Genomic DNA, 14,138 nt, shown 5'->3' with positions numbered 1-14,138 from the left:
TCTGTTTAGATAAAATGTAAATTACGTGTACTTTCCAGGGAGGGAGCATTTTGATAGATAAATATTGCCTTGGTGTAAATGCTCCCAGGTTTCATAATTTTTAAGTTACCGTATCATGACAGCCTGAAGCATTTGAAAGAACCGTGTTCTCAGAAGCCTTTGCTCTGTGGTCACACTGGCACCTTGCACTTTCCCTCTCCTGGCACTAAGGCAACTTCTTGCTCCTTCTGTTTTTGTTTATGTTTTAATTCCAGTCAGTCAACATACAATGTTTGTTATATTAGTTTCAGGCATACAATATAGTGGCTCCTTCTGTTTTAAAAGCAGCTCCTACTTAAAACTTGTCCTATAAAGCATCCTCCACTGTCCTTAGTTAGGTAGCTGTGAAGCCGTTGCCTTTGCTGCATAGTGTTTAGTTGAAGCCACAGGTACTGTTTCCTGTCCAGCCAAAGATACTTCACACAGATCCCGTATAGAGCACTGTGGCCAGCACGGTTTAGTTAAATTTAAGAAGAACTTGTTTTTAATTTCCAAGACTAATTTATATTGGTTTGCTCTGCCGTTGTTGTTACTTAGCACACTCAGCTACCCTACCTCTGTAAAGTCCTGCAGTCTGGGCTTGCCATGACTCCTTTAACCGGCCCTTGTGCTTCATGGCGCAGGGCTAGGATAGGGATGGGCCGAGAGCATGTGTCTCTGGAGTTGTCTTAACTTACCTTCGCTTACTGTGATTGGAAGAGAGAACATGCAAGACAGAGTCCCCATCTTGTCTGCCCTTCATACCAGAAAGCCTATGTTTCATACCATGGAACAGGCTCACACCTTCCGTGTTTCTCATTGAATAATTTACTCATCCCTTTTAGGTAGGGAGACTTGAAGATTTTAAAGAATACCTTACTTTTTCTGCCCCCCTCCTTTTTTTTTTTTTTTTTACCATTTCTCCCTGTAAACTATATCTTTGAGCATGGTTTTTTTCTTTACCTTTTGTATTACAGCTTCAGAGCCCTCTGCCCTCCCAGACTTCTTTATCACCAGTGACAGTGCTGGTGGTCTTTTCTCACTTTTCTTCTATGAACTCTTTGATTTGGCCTCAACGACAACCCATTTCTTTTAGTCTCAGCAGTGCCGGATCTTCTCTGGTTTCCTTCTGCCTCTCAGGATTCTTGCTGGAGTTCTCTGGTTCCTTGAAGGTGTGACTGTCTATTGGTAGTTCTCAGCTCTCAAACAAGCTTTGGCTGTTTTGAGTCGTGCGTTCAAGCCTCTTTCTTCAGCTACACTCAGCGAGTTCCTCTTGAGTCTGTGTCCGTGGTGCTGATGGGCCCCGTTCTCACTCACTGTCAGCAGACCCCTCCCCTGACCTTCTGTCCCTTCCCTGACACTTGGTCATCAGTAGCCTGTCTCTCACATTTCTTCACAATGTCCGTGATTCCTTTTGCCTGCTTTCTAGGCTAGAAACTTGAGGATATCTTAGATGTTTCCCTTTCTTATTATACTAGGCCTTCATTTCTTTGATCCTGTCAGTTCTTTGAAATGCCCATCAGAGTTTTTCCTTTTCCATATCCTTCATGCACGTGCTGATGTGTCATGATCTGTATCCTTGCTACTCTGGTCAGCCTTTCCCCAGTGGTCTCCCACTTAATCACCTTATCTCTCTCAGAGCCCTACCTAGAGCCCCACCTTTCTGGTGGACTTCCTATCCTGCTGAGTACTCCCACCTCTGCACAGTACCCTGTTGGCTCCCTCACTCAAATGCCGTGGTCATTCCTGTGGTCTTGCTGCTGTTTACAGATACCTATACCAGGAATGGCTCATAGCATCCCCAAGTGGGTGACTTCTGCCAGCATCAGAGAAAACAGATGGAGATCTCTACGAGAGCAGGCTTTCCGCATTCCATCATTTTCTTAGGCCCGACCTACAGTCATACAGAGGAAGCTCCTTTACTTCTCTCTCATGTTGCCTCCTTATAGATTCCAGACTGATGACACTAGAGTTTTGTAGGAACCCAGTGGCTATTTGTATTAGAAGACATATTAGGATTTGATAATAATTTTCTCAGATTTGATGGATGAATCATTGGGGACTGCTTATGCAAATAAATATATTCTCTTTTTTCAGTAATCACTTTGAGAGTTTACTTTTTTTTTTGAGAGAGAGAGAGAGAGCGTGCATAAGGCAGGGGGAGGGGTGGAGGGAGACAGAATCTTAAGAGGGCTTCATGCCCAGTGCAGAGCTGGATGAGGGGCCCCGTTTCACGACCGAGATCATAACCTGAGCCAAAATCAAGAGTTGGATGCTTAACTGACTGTGCCACCCAGGCGTCCCGAGAGTTTGCTTTTAGTTTTTGATTATTTTTTGATCAAGAAGGAATAGAGTTTTAAATTAGTTGATTGATGGAATTACAATATGAAAAATCATTACTTACTTTACTGAATCATGTCTTTTGTTTTCTTTTTTTCAAGCCTTAATTCCAGACACTCCAGAGATCTTGAATTTGTCTGCTGATTTCTCAACTTCCACATTACACCTAAAGTGGAATGACAGAGGCTCTGTTTTTCCATATCATTTAAATGTCATCTGGGAAATTAAAATTCTACGTAAAGAAAATATGGAAATTGTAAAATTAGTAAGTTTGAACCAAAATAGATTTTTTTTTTTCCTGTGACATTAAAGAAACCAAGTAATTTTTAAAAGATTTTTAAGGTGGTATCAGTGAACTTTTATATTGTTAAGGAAGTAGATCAGATATCCTTTCAGGGTTCATTAAAAACTATGTGCTATCACTCCAATCACCTATTAAAATAATGTATAACTTAAAATAATGTATTACTTACCAATTATAGTAAATTTAGGAAATTAAGGGAGGAATAATCCATGATTCCACCACTTGGCCACAGTAAATGTTATTTTTGTGTTTCTGCCCAGCTTTTTTTATGTGCATGTTTTCACATAAATGAAATAAATGTATACATATAATTTACTATTACTTTTACTTTTGTCTAATACTATAAACATAAAAACGTTTTGAAACATATTTAGTCATAGTAATTGTAGAGAAATTTTGTATACGCTAAGCTTGAATTTTTCTGAATCTGAAATAACGTTCTTACTCTTATGCTTTTTTTCTCTTATTTTTTAAAAAATTTTGTTGCTGAATGGATTCCTTATGATCTGTCTCAGTTTTCTCTTAATCTAAAGGAGAATGGGGAATAGTAGTGAAATGTTTTGACAGCGGGTATGTGGGAATTCCCTTTTTTGTCCTTTTACTCTTTTCCCCCTCAATGGATTTGAAATACGCTTAGTTAGAGATTTAAGAATTAGAAGACTATCTCATGATTTTACGGTTATTTGCCCAAGTACATAGGTAAGCCAGATTGTAAAGATAAAAAATGGGATGACTCTGTATTTCACAGTTGTTGTCTCGGTTTTCCTGTCTGACACTGTGTATTACATTCCCAAGTGAGTGGCAGCCGTAACTGTAGCTAGCGTGCACGTGCGCACGGTGCTTCCGTTGCTGATGGTGCTCTCAAAGCTCCCTATGTGGCCGTTCCGTGCGTCCTCACCACAGACCTGCGAGGGGGCCACTGTCAGCATCATCCCCATTTTATAGATGAAGCTGCAGAGACACAGGAAGACATGAAGTGGTGGAGCCAGGACTCTGTGCTCTTTCTTAACCACTGCAGTTTCTGTTACAAAATAGATATATTTGTTTTTGTACAAGATGCCTTCCCTTCCTTTACACCTGTGCAAATTGAAGGTACTCTTCAAGACCGAGTCACATCTTACCCTTATTTTAAAGCCCATCCTGATTTCCTCAGCCTAAAATGCCCTCTCTTTTCTCTCTTCTGAATTTTAATGGCAGTTCTTCCCTGTCAATCTAATTTGGAGTTAGCTTTGACACAGCTCTGCCACAGGTGTCTTAAAACTTGTGCTTATCTAAAATTGTACTGTGTAGCTCTTTATGATGGCCTGACATTCTGTGCTGGGTGGGTTACCACTTAGTGGCTTCGGGTAACTTCCCCAAACCTCCTTTTTCTCATTTGTGAAGTGGTGTCAAGTATTTACTTTAGTAAATGATACCGATAGCTATAAAGCTGCTAAACACCTGCTAGTTGTCATCACTTCCTTTGGGGGCTAAGGGATGCTAGAATAAGAGGGCTACTCTTAGAAGTGTACGTGAAATTAAGCATAAAGAAATGGAAATACTCTTTTTAAGGTATGCTGTAACTCATTGCCACAAGATGCATCACAAGATGGCAGTGGCAAAGTAGTACTTTTGGGGATCTGATCTTTGAAGAAGAATCTTAATATGGGGAAATATAGCACGGGGCCAGAAAAATAGAAATAGAACAAATGAATTTTTAAAAAGTGAAACATGAGAGGGCAAGTGATGCAGGTCTGTAGTAAAATGTGACCTTTCTGTTTGTAATTATATGTTATTAATACCATTATTTAAGGCAGAGTTGCTTATGACCTGTCACTTCGCTATTATTTTGTGATTGTGTAAGAATCAAGACTACTGCACGTTGGTGTTTCAGTTAGAACTTGACGGTTTCTGCCCGTCGCCTCACATATGGGCATGGAAGCTGTGCACTGCAGGGACCAGGATAGGAGTGACACCTGGGAGCTTTGCAGCACCCTCAGCCCCTCCCATTTTGCTCTCCCTGTAAACAACAAGTTTCAGTTCTTTTAGCTGTTTCTTTTATTATGTATTTCCATTGTCCAGATAGCATGCTTATGTTGCTCTTCCTTAATTTTTCTTTTCAGTTTTGAGCAGCGTTTTATTGCAACAGTGGGAGATGAGAATTTAGTCCCCTCACCTCCTGGCCTGGGCACGCACACTTGCATGCTGGCGTGCTTGCTCTCTCTCTCTCTCTCTCTCACACATTTCCCATCTTTTTCGTGTATTCTATCATTCTGTGATAATGTTTGGTAGACTGGCATTCATTGTATTATAGTTATATAAACACTATCCACAGCTAAACCAAGTAGCATATGCTATTATTTTCCTTTTTGGGGGCTACAGCTTCTTGTATTGTCTTGTATTTTTAGTTTTATTTTTGTGCCCCATTAATTCAATCCTAAATTCTCTCCAAGTTGTATGAATCTCCTGTTGAAATGTTCAAACACACTAGTATTTTATCAGCTAAATGTTTGTGAATAGCTCTCTCTGAGGCCTTCTGGCTTACCTCTCAGCCCTGCTTACATAGGGTTCACATAGGTATAATGTTGGTAGAGCAGGAGTGTGGTAAATAGCTGAGGACTCTTGTGGCCAGAGATTTCTCAGGAGCTCCAGCTGTGTCCACTCCTACCAGCCAACCCTAGGTTTGAAGAGATTAATACCTAGGTCTACCCATAAGCCATTTAGGACAAATCTCTGTGTTTTCCTGGCACATTTCTTAGGAAGCTGTGGACCAGGGGGTCTCCATCATCATCCAGGGGATTCCTTTTACCTTTTTCTTGTGATGGATCCTCTTTTTCCTGAATTCTTCCTCTTATTTCCTCATTTTGGTGGAAGCATATGTTCTAGTAGGTATTTGCTATTTATTATAAATATTCTGTGCTACCTATAATGGTAGCTTGCAGATATACTTTATTTTTTTTTTAATTTAAATTGGTTGCTAACAAAATTTAAAAGACTGTCAATTCCAAATATTGAGAAGATGCAGAACAGTTGGAACTTTCATACACTTCTGATGGGAGTGTAAAATGCTACCTGATGAATTTATTAAGATGTGACATTTCTAAAAATGTCTATTTTGCACTCATTCATGATTGCTACTTTAGCTGGGTATAGAATTGTAGGTTGGGGAATTTTCTCAAGATTTGGAAGACATTGTTCCATCTGCTTCTTCTTGTGGGTCTGTCTTCCTTTGTTGTACTAGACAGTCATTGGGATCCTTTCAGTCTGAAAACACATGTCTGTCAGCTTGGGAAGTTTTCTTATTTTATGTCTTATGTCTCTGATTTCTTCATACCTGTTCTTTCCTTTTTTTATTTTTTTTCCTTACAGAAATTCTCCAGAAATTGGACCTTCTAGACTGGTCCTCTCATGTTCTTAATTGTTCCTACTTTCCATCTGTAATTTTATTTTGCTCTATTTTCTGAACAGTTTTTCTTAAACTTTATCTTGCTACTATTGAATTTCTATTAATAGATTTTTTTTTAAATGTACAGGAGATCCCTTTTGTCTGTTCTGTTTGTTTTATGGATGCAATATCTCATCTCTGAGGATATCAGTTATTTAATTTTTTTTTTTCTGTATAGTCTGTTTCTTCGAGTTGCTTTTTTCTTTGTTTTGATCTTTGACTCTCATATTAGAACTTTTTCTCCAATTTCTGGTCATCTTCATTGCTGCTCACATTTAAGTGAGTTGACTGTTAAATTTTTTTTTTTTAAATCTAATTGGAACTTTTGTTTGCCGTCCAGGGACTTTTGACTGGGGCTTCATTATAGGTGATTAGGATGGGCTATCTAGTTGACAAATCTTTTTTTTTTTTTTTTTTTTACTTTATTAAAATACTGAGTTTATTTCACATGTATATTTTTGTCTCCCCACCATTTCCATTTGTCTGACCACCACCACTACTACTATGTCCTATCATAACATTCCATACATACTTAAAACCAAGCAAAGGGTGGAGTTCCATCTTTAAAAACTAAACAGGCATTTTGGACAACGCATTCTTGGCAATGGAACCTGGACAACATTTATCAGGCACGGTAGGGAAAGTTCTCACTCTGTATTATAAAAAGAACAGCCAGATATCAACTGTTACAGAAATGAAATAAGACGGAAAATTTTAACAAACTGTTTATTTTCTTAAAGAGACTTCCTCCACTGCCAGAGATCTTGAATAGCCTCTTGGTCAGTCATCCAGAATCAGTTCTTCACATAATTGATGAACTTGGCTTCCACTTTGGGAAGAGAACCACCTTTTTCTATACTTGCTTGCATTTTTGCTTTAATGTCTTCTACAGAACTAGGTCCTTTCGGTGTTTTGGGCGTCTTTTCCTGTTTTTTGAAAGATTCTTGACATTTTGTTCTTGGTGTTGATGGTTTTGAGTCTTTTCCATTCTGGTTTTTGTGCATTTTTGGCTGGAGTATTTCATATAGATATCTTTACTGGAGCCTTTTCTTCAGCTTCCTCATCATCAGAATCCTCATCATCATCATCGTCGTCGTCATCTTCATCATCATCTTCAACAGCAGCAAGTTTTACTTTTTTCTGTGGAACCTTGCTGCCACTTCAGGGGCAGAACGCTTTCCAGATATACTAAGGAGTTTCACGTCCTCTTCCTCTTCATCTTCTGACTCTGCATCTTCCTCCACAGCTACTAAGTGCTGTCCACTAATATGCACAGGCCCTAAACCACATTTCAACTGTAAGACCACAAGTGTTGTTATTTCAAAGCCCCCAAGAGGAACCGTTGGCTGTACAGACATTTTCAAAGTTGCCAGTGTGACTTGAATTGGACTGCCTTAATTCATTGCCTCTGCTTCAACAATGTGCAATTCATCCTTTGCACCAGCTCTTAAACTGACCGTTCTTAAAGATAACTGGTGCTCATTTTCACCATTATCCACCTTAAAGTGATAATCCTTGTCAGCCTTTAGTTCACAACCGAAAAGATAGTTCTGGGGCGTCAGGGGGCTCATGTCCATGTCCATCGAGTCTTCCATGGGGTGGTGGCACGCACTTAGGTGGGAGAGAAGGCGGACGGAGATAAACGACTACTGTTGCACAGAACAGCCATGCAGGGCGGAATCACACCAGGCTAGTTGACAAAATCTTAATACTTTTTTTTAGATTTTTATCTTGATCTGTTCATATGCCCCAGAAAAGTTGATTTAGGTTCCTACCTGGTAAGTAGCAACTCTGCCATCAGTATGCTGAGGGCTGAGTAGGAGAAGAAGGCAGGAGCATCCCAGCCTTCATAGTGCATAGGTTAGTAATCCCCTTGTTTTGGGTACAGTATTTCCCATTCTCTGCTCTTTCTGAGATTCTTCATTCCAGAGGTATTGTTTTACTTTTCCAGATCATAAATCTCCATTCTGCCAAGATGAAGAAGGGTAGTCTTTTGGTAGCACAGAATGTGGGAGGGAAATCTGGGTACCTAAAATCTCTTCAACTTTCAAGCAGTCTTCTGTTCTGCACCTCACCTTCACTGCATTTCTAGGGGAGTCTGGTACAACCCCTTCCTGAGCCCTTTGGCATTTCCATGAGAGAAATCAGGTGATTTCTGCCTTTCCCATTGGAGGCTTAAGATTCAGCTTTCTCAGGTCTTCTGAGTCCATTAGTTGTCCATCAGCTCTCCAGTATCGAGAATTTCATTGGTGTTGTTTCTTCTGGTTTTTGCCTTTGTGCATCTATGCCTTAGAAAAAAAAATCTGTGTACTTCCGTTTTAGAAAGATTTCAGAAGATAAGGGAAAAGGAAATACAGTTATTTATTTATTTATTTATTTTTAAAGATTTTATTTATTTATCTGAGAGAATGGGAGACAGCATAAGAGGGGAAGGGTCAGAGGGAGAAGCAGACCCCCTGCTGAGCAGGGAGCCCGATGTGGGACTCGATCCCAGGACTCCAGGATCGTGACCTGAGCTGAAGGCAGTTGCTTAACCAACTGAGCCACCCAGGTGCCCGGAAATACAGTTATTTAATCTGTTGTCTTTAACTGGAGCTCCCAAGGTTTCTTTTAGTAGATCTTTGATATTTTATTGAAATCCTTCCCATTTTTCACAGTTGAGATTAATATTTTATCTTATTATAAGCTGCATATAAAAACAAATCTGATCTGAAACAGTTATTTTGTTGAGGTGCTGTTCCTTTCTTTGCCTTTAACTCTTGGAAGTACAAACCCATTAATTTTTTTTCTTGATGAAAAATGGAGATCATTTTTGGCAATGGTACATTTCTCTGTGAACTGTGTTGAATGTTTTGGAATATTAACATCATGTATAATCATGCAGTGGAGCCTAAAGCTGAAGAAGTAAACAAGTGCACTGGTCGTGATGAGCACCGGGTGTTGTATGGAATTGTTGAGTCATTATATTGTACACCTGAAGCTAATATTACACTGTTAACTATGCTGGAATTTTAAAAAAAGAAGTAAACATAAATGAATCATGATTATTGTTCCTGTAACTCTCCTATTATGCCTTATAGAAAACCAAGATGGTTGTACAAAAGGGCAAGCCTTTAACTTAGTGGTGATTGTATACAGTCTATTGTGTTTTTTAAGGAAGCAGAACATATCACTACTTAGAAATCTTATTTTGTGTTTGTGTTCATTTTTTAGGTGACCCACAACACAACTGTGAATGGTAAAGATACAGTTCATCACTGGAGTTGGACCTCAGACATGCCCTTGGAGTGCGCCACTCATTCTGTGGGAATTAGATGCTATGTTGACGATCCTCATTTCTCTGGTCACACAGAGTGGAGTGACTGGAGCCCACTGAAGAATGTTTCTTGTAAGCTTACATTTAAAAAGCTTTCGTTTCTCAAATGAATTAGATTAATCTTAAGGATAAGGTTTAGTGTAAGCTTTCAGGTCTCCAGATGCCATTTGGCTTCATGTGGGTCACCTGGGGATCTTCCAAGTCTCTGTCCCAGAACGTTTTGATTCAAAACTCTGAGATAGGATTCAGGAATCTGTATTTTTAAAGATCTTCTGAAGGGATTAGATAAACATCCAGGTTTAAAAATCACTGTGGTAGGCATTGAAGAACATTTAAAAATTTTATGTAGATGTTATTGAGATCAAGTCTATATTTAAAAAAAAAAATGGCTCCTAGTTTCTTGCCCACAGAGCAGATCCCTATGAGCTGCAGAGAAATGGGAACCTGTAAGTATACCCCAAATCCCAAATCGTCTGTACGTTGAATGAAACTCATATGCAGGTAGAATGTTGGCAGCGTGAGAGAGGCCTGAAAAATTGTTGACGGTGTAATGAAGTCCTTCAGAAGGCTGGTTATCATTGTAGATTATCCACTCTAGTGCCCACATGGAGAAATGGGTCAGAGGAAGGAAGGACTAGAAGCACGTAGATAAGTAATGAGGATCTTAATGCCATTCAACAAAAGACAGTGAAAGTGTAAAGTAGGGCACTTGGGTCTGGAAAGGAAAAGGGGCAAAAGGTATGAAAACACTGAAGAGACAGAATTAAAATTAGTGACTGTGCATTTGGTAACCAAGAAATAGAGCCAAAGGTGACTATAATAGTTTGGACAGCTGAGTAGCTGGTGATGCTTTCCACTGAAACAGGAAATACATGAATGACTTAGGTGGGAAAGATAAATTCATTTTTAAAATGCTGAGCTTGAGGTACTTATGAAGTTTCCAGGTAGGGATGTCTCAGGCAGTTGGAAATACAAGTCTGGCATCCAAGGGATTACTAGGAGCTGGAGATGTACATTTGAGAGTCATCAACATACATGGGATAAGAAATTGTTTAAATCTAGAGGTTACTGTACTCAGGGAAAGAGAAACAGGGACCAGGGACACATGTCTTACAAGCTTGTATGTCTAAGGGTAGGATCGAAGAAAAAGAGCCAGCAGAGTGGAAGAGAGTAGCCCAGGTGAGTAGGGTGGTGTAGAGAAGGGAGTTTTGAGAAGCTAGAGTTTAGGCAACATATCGGATGCTGTGGATGTTGAAGGCAAGGGTTACTGAGAAGTGGCCATTGGACTGAACAAATAGATCAGCGAGCCACTTTAGTAGAATGGTTGGGGTAGAAGCCAGATTGTGATAGATTAAAGACTTTTAGATAGAAAGGAAACTAGAGATAATTAAAAAGATTGGACATTTAGGAAAATAAAAGCAAAGCTGTGGCTTTAACCTGCAGAGAGTTGAGGTTAAGGAAAAAGTGCTCTTTAGGATGTGGAATACTTACACATATATTCAGGCTGATGGAAAGTAAGAAGTCTGCCCTAAATACATAGAAATCATTTCAAAGGACTGGAATTGATGAGTGACTTTTTCTTGGTATGGATTTTTCACATATGGATATAAACCCATTTTGTTTGAACCTTCAGACTTCTTAGACATTAACCTGTGACCTTGGGCATTGGCCTGAAATCCCCTCCACTCCCCCATTATCAGCCATAAGTAGATAAAATATACCTGGTTTTTATTTATTTCTTGTATATGTCTTGCTCTTTTGAAGGTCCTTTGGGCTGCCATTATTACAAAACACTTTATAGTGTGTTTTATTTACACTGGGCTATTTAATGGTAAAAGACTTCTAAAGTATTTGTAATTCCTTTTATTCTCTCTAGGGTCACCTGATTCTCAGACTAAGGTTTTTCCTCAAGACAAAGTGATACTTGTAGGCTCAGATATAACATTTTGTTGTGTGACTCAAGAAAAAGTGTTATCAGCACAGATTGGCCAAACAAATTGTCCCCTTATCCATCTTGATGGGGAAAATGTGGCAATCAAGATCCATAATATTTCTGTTTCTGCAAACAGCGGAACAAATGTGGTTTTCACAACGGAAGATAACATATTTGGGACAGTTATTTTCGCAGGATGTAAGTATATAATATTAAAGAGTACCTATTGATCTGTCTTGGGCCTCTTTAAAAGCTTTAATGCTATTTCCAGGGACATGGACAGTTCTATTTTTTTTTTTTAATATGAAGACACCAGAATTTTTGCTTGTTTTAAGATGAGTTCTAAGCTCGTTTTCTATATATTCGTATTTATATAACTTGTAGCTTTTGTAGTAAGATTTGAAACATCCAGCTGCTTAGTTTTAAATTCTTAGTTAACAGTTTTGCTGAGTCAAGGGTAGTTTGTGTATAATATTTCTTAATCCTACATTGTTTAGGAATTATTTCATATACGTTTGACCCTTGAACAAAATAAGTTTCAATTGCATGGGTCTGCTTATACATGGATTTTTTTTTTAAGATTTATTTATTTATTTTAGAGAGAGAATGGGTGTACAAGAGGTGGGGGAGGGGCAGAGGGAGAGAATCTTCAAGCAGACTTCCTGCTGAGCGTGGAGCCTGACATGGGTCTCGATCTCACTATCCATGAGATCATGACCTGAGCCGAAACCAAGAGTCAGGCGCCCCTACATGGATTTTTTTCCAATAACTACAGTACAGTACTATAAATGCATTTTCTTTTACGATTTTAACATTTTCTGTAGCTCACTTTATTGTAAGAATATAATACATTATAACATACAAAATAATATGTGTTAATCAGTTGTCTATGTTATAGGTAAGGCTTCCAGTCAACCGTAAACTAACTAGTAGTTAAATTTTGGGAGAGTCAAAAGCTTATGTAGATTTTTTTTAAGTTTATTTGTTTTAGTAATCTCTACACCCAGCGTGGACCTCAGACTCAAGACCCTGAGGTCAGGAGTTGCAGGCTCTTTTAACTGAGCTAACCAGGTGCCCTGTATGTAGATTTCTGACTGCATGCGAGGTCAGTGCCCCTGAGCCCTGTGTTCGAGGGCCTACTCACGGTCAATTTCCCACCTAAAATACACCTCTTAAAATTAAAATTTTAAAACATCCCACCTAATATAAACATACATGTCTTTTTAAAAGTAAAATTTAAAAACATACCTTTTAAAACATCACCCAGTTAAAGAAACTGTAATGATTTTTACACAAAATCTTTCGACAGCATAACATGTGCTTCTCTAGCTTTTAAAGGAGTATATCTGAGAAGAAGAGGGTCGCTGGAGGACAGGCTCGGAGAGGGTCCCTCTCTCACTGTGTCCTCTCTGTAACAGAGGCTTCATAGTACAAGGGCTTCTTTATTAACATGGTCATTCCCGCAGTTCTAAAATTCCACATTTCCGAAAGTTGTCGTGAGGTACTGCCCTGTTTATGTAGCTTTTGTTTAATGTCCACAGGGACTTTTGTGTTTGGAGTGTTTCTGTCCCCTCTCCTGTGGTAACTGCCATGTGGTGTGCGGATGGCTTTGCCCCCAGCAGCGCTGCTTCCCTTCCTCCCCAGCATTCGGAATCAGAGGCTGAGTTTGGTCTAAAGGGTCTTATGATCAAAGGGTGGGGAATGTACTGAGTGGGTTTTGTGATTTTTCTTTGGATCGTGTGGTGATTTTTCTTACCCTTTTCTGGATTCTCAGCTGTGCTCTAGACCAGCAGCTCTCCACCTCTCTTTTCCTTCCAGTGAAACTTAGGATGAATTATGTTGCATTGCTCATATATTCCCAAGGGAATAACCAGGATTAGATACACTTCTGTTTGATGGCTGTAACCTTACTCTCTTTTTGTCTTCCCAGTAATGCATTTTGGAATTCAAGTGAGAGAGAGATAATGTTCAAATTTAAACTTTAGAAAATTTCTTTCCTAATGGAATTTTAGGGAAGGACTTGCAACATTCCTCACAAATGACCATGGTGTATAAGTTAAAAACCAGTGGTATATGGAGGGAGGCTACCTTATGATAAATGATACCAAAAAATGAGATATCCACTTAAAAGTATGAAAGAGAAAAATTAAAAATCAGAAGATGAGACTATTCATTAGGTTTTTATTATTTCCAATAGTGTCCTGCTCTTTTTTTTTTTTTTTAAAGATTTTATTTATTTATTTGACAGACAGAGACACACAGAGAGAGGGAACACAAGCAGCGGGAATGGGAGAGGGAGAAGCAGGCTTCCCGCAGAGGAGGGAGCCTGATGCGGGGCTCGATCCCAGGACCCCGGGATCATGACCTGAGCCGGAGGCAGACACTTAACGACTGAGCCACCCAGGCACCCCAGTGTTCTACTCTTCTATCATAATAGTAGAACAAGCCCATTTAATTCATAATTTAACCTTCATTTATAGCATTTGGGGTTGAACTCTTCAATATTTGTTAACTCAGAAGCAGCGATAGAATTTTCCTTCAGAGGAATTTCTTTAGGAACTTAACAGGAAGGGCAGTTTATGGTGTGAGTTAGGGATTAAGATTCATTATTTTCTTTCCTTTATGGATATCCTGCTAACCCACCATATATTGAAAAGACACAATCAAAACCTGCCAGGATTTTGATTTGAGTTACATTAGATTTATTAATTTAGGAGACCACTTTAGGAGAACTTTCATTCTCACTATACTGAGTTATCCAAACCAGGAATATGTATTTATTTTCATTTAGTTAGGTCTTCTT

The 14,138-nt window shown here is 39.1% G+C and overlaps 1 protein-coding gene and 1 pseudogene across 1 annotated transcript in view; one reads left to right on the top strand and one right to left on the bottom strand.

The window, feature by feature from the left end:
• The window catches only part of LOC118006529 (leukemia inhibitory factor receptor-like), a 65,514-nt gene that overhangs the window by 23,218 nt on the left and 28,158 nt on the right, over positions 1-14,138 (top strand). Inside the window, exons 5-7 of the mRNA XM_034999206.1 lie at positions 2,460-2,623; positions 9,300-9,474; positions 11,279-11,533. Coding sequence (XP_034855097.1) covers positions 2,460-2,623; positions 9,300-9,474; positions 11,279-11,533 — 594 coding nt within the window. The remainder of the gene's footprint in view (positions 1-2,459; positions 2,624-9,299; positions 9,475-11,278; positions 11,534-14,138) is intronic.
• LOC118006528 lies at positions 6,821-7,681 on the bottom strand (annotated as a pseudogene).

The sequence above is a fragment of the Mirounga leonina genome, unplaced genomic scaffold, assembly GCF_011800145.1.
Source record: "Mirounga leonina isolate KUSES-001 unplaced genomic scaffold, KU_Mleo_1.0 Mir_97, whole genome shotgun sequence".
Lineage (NCBI taxonomy): Eukaryota > Metazoa > Chordata > Mammalia > Carnivora > Phocidae > Mirounga > Mirounga leonina.
The sequence above is the reverse complement of the archived record's forward strand: the minus strand, read 5'-3'. Positions and strand labels throughout refer to the sequence as shown.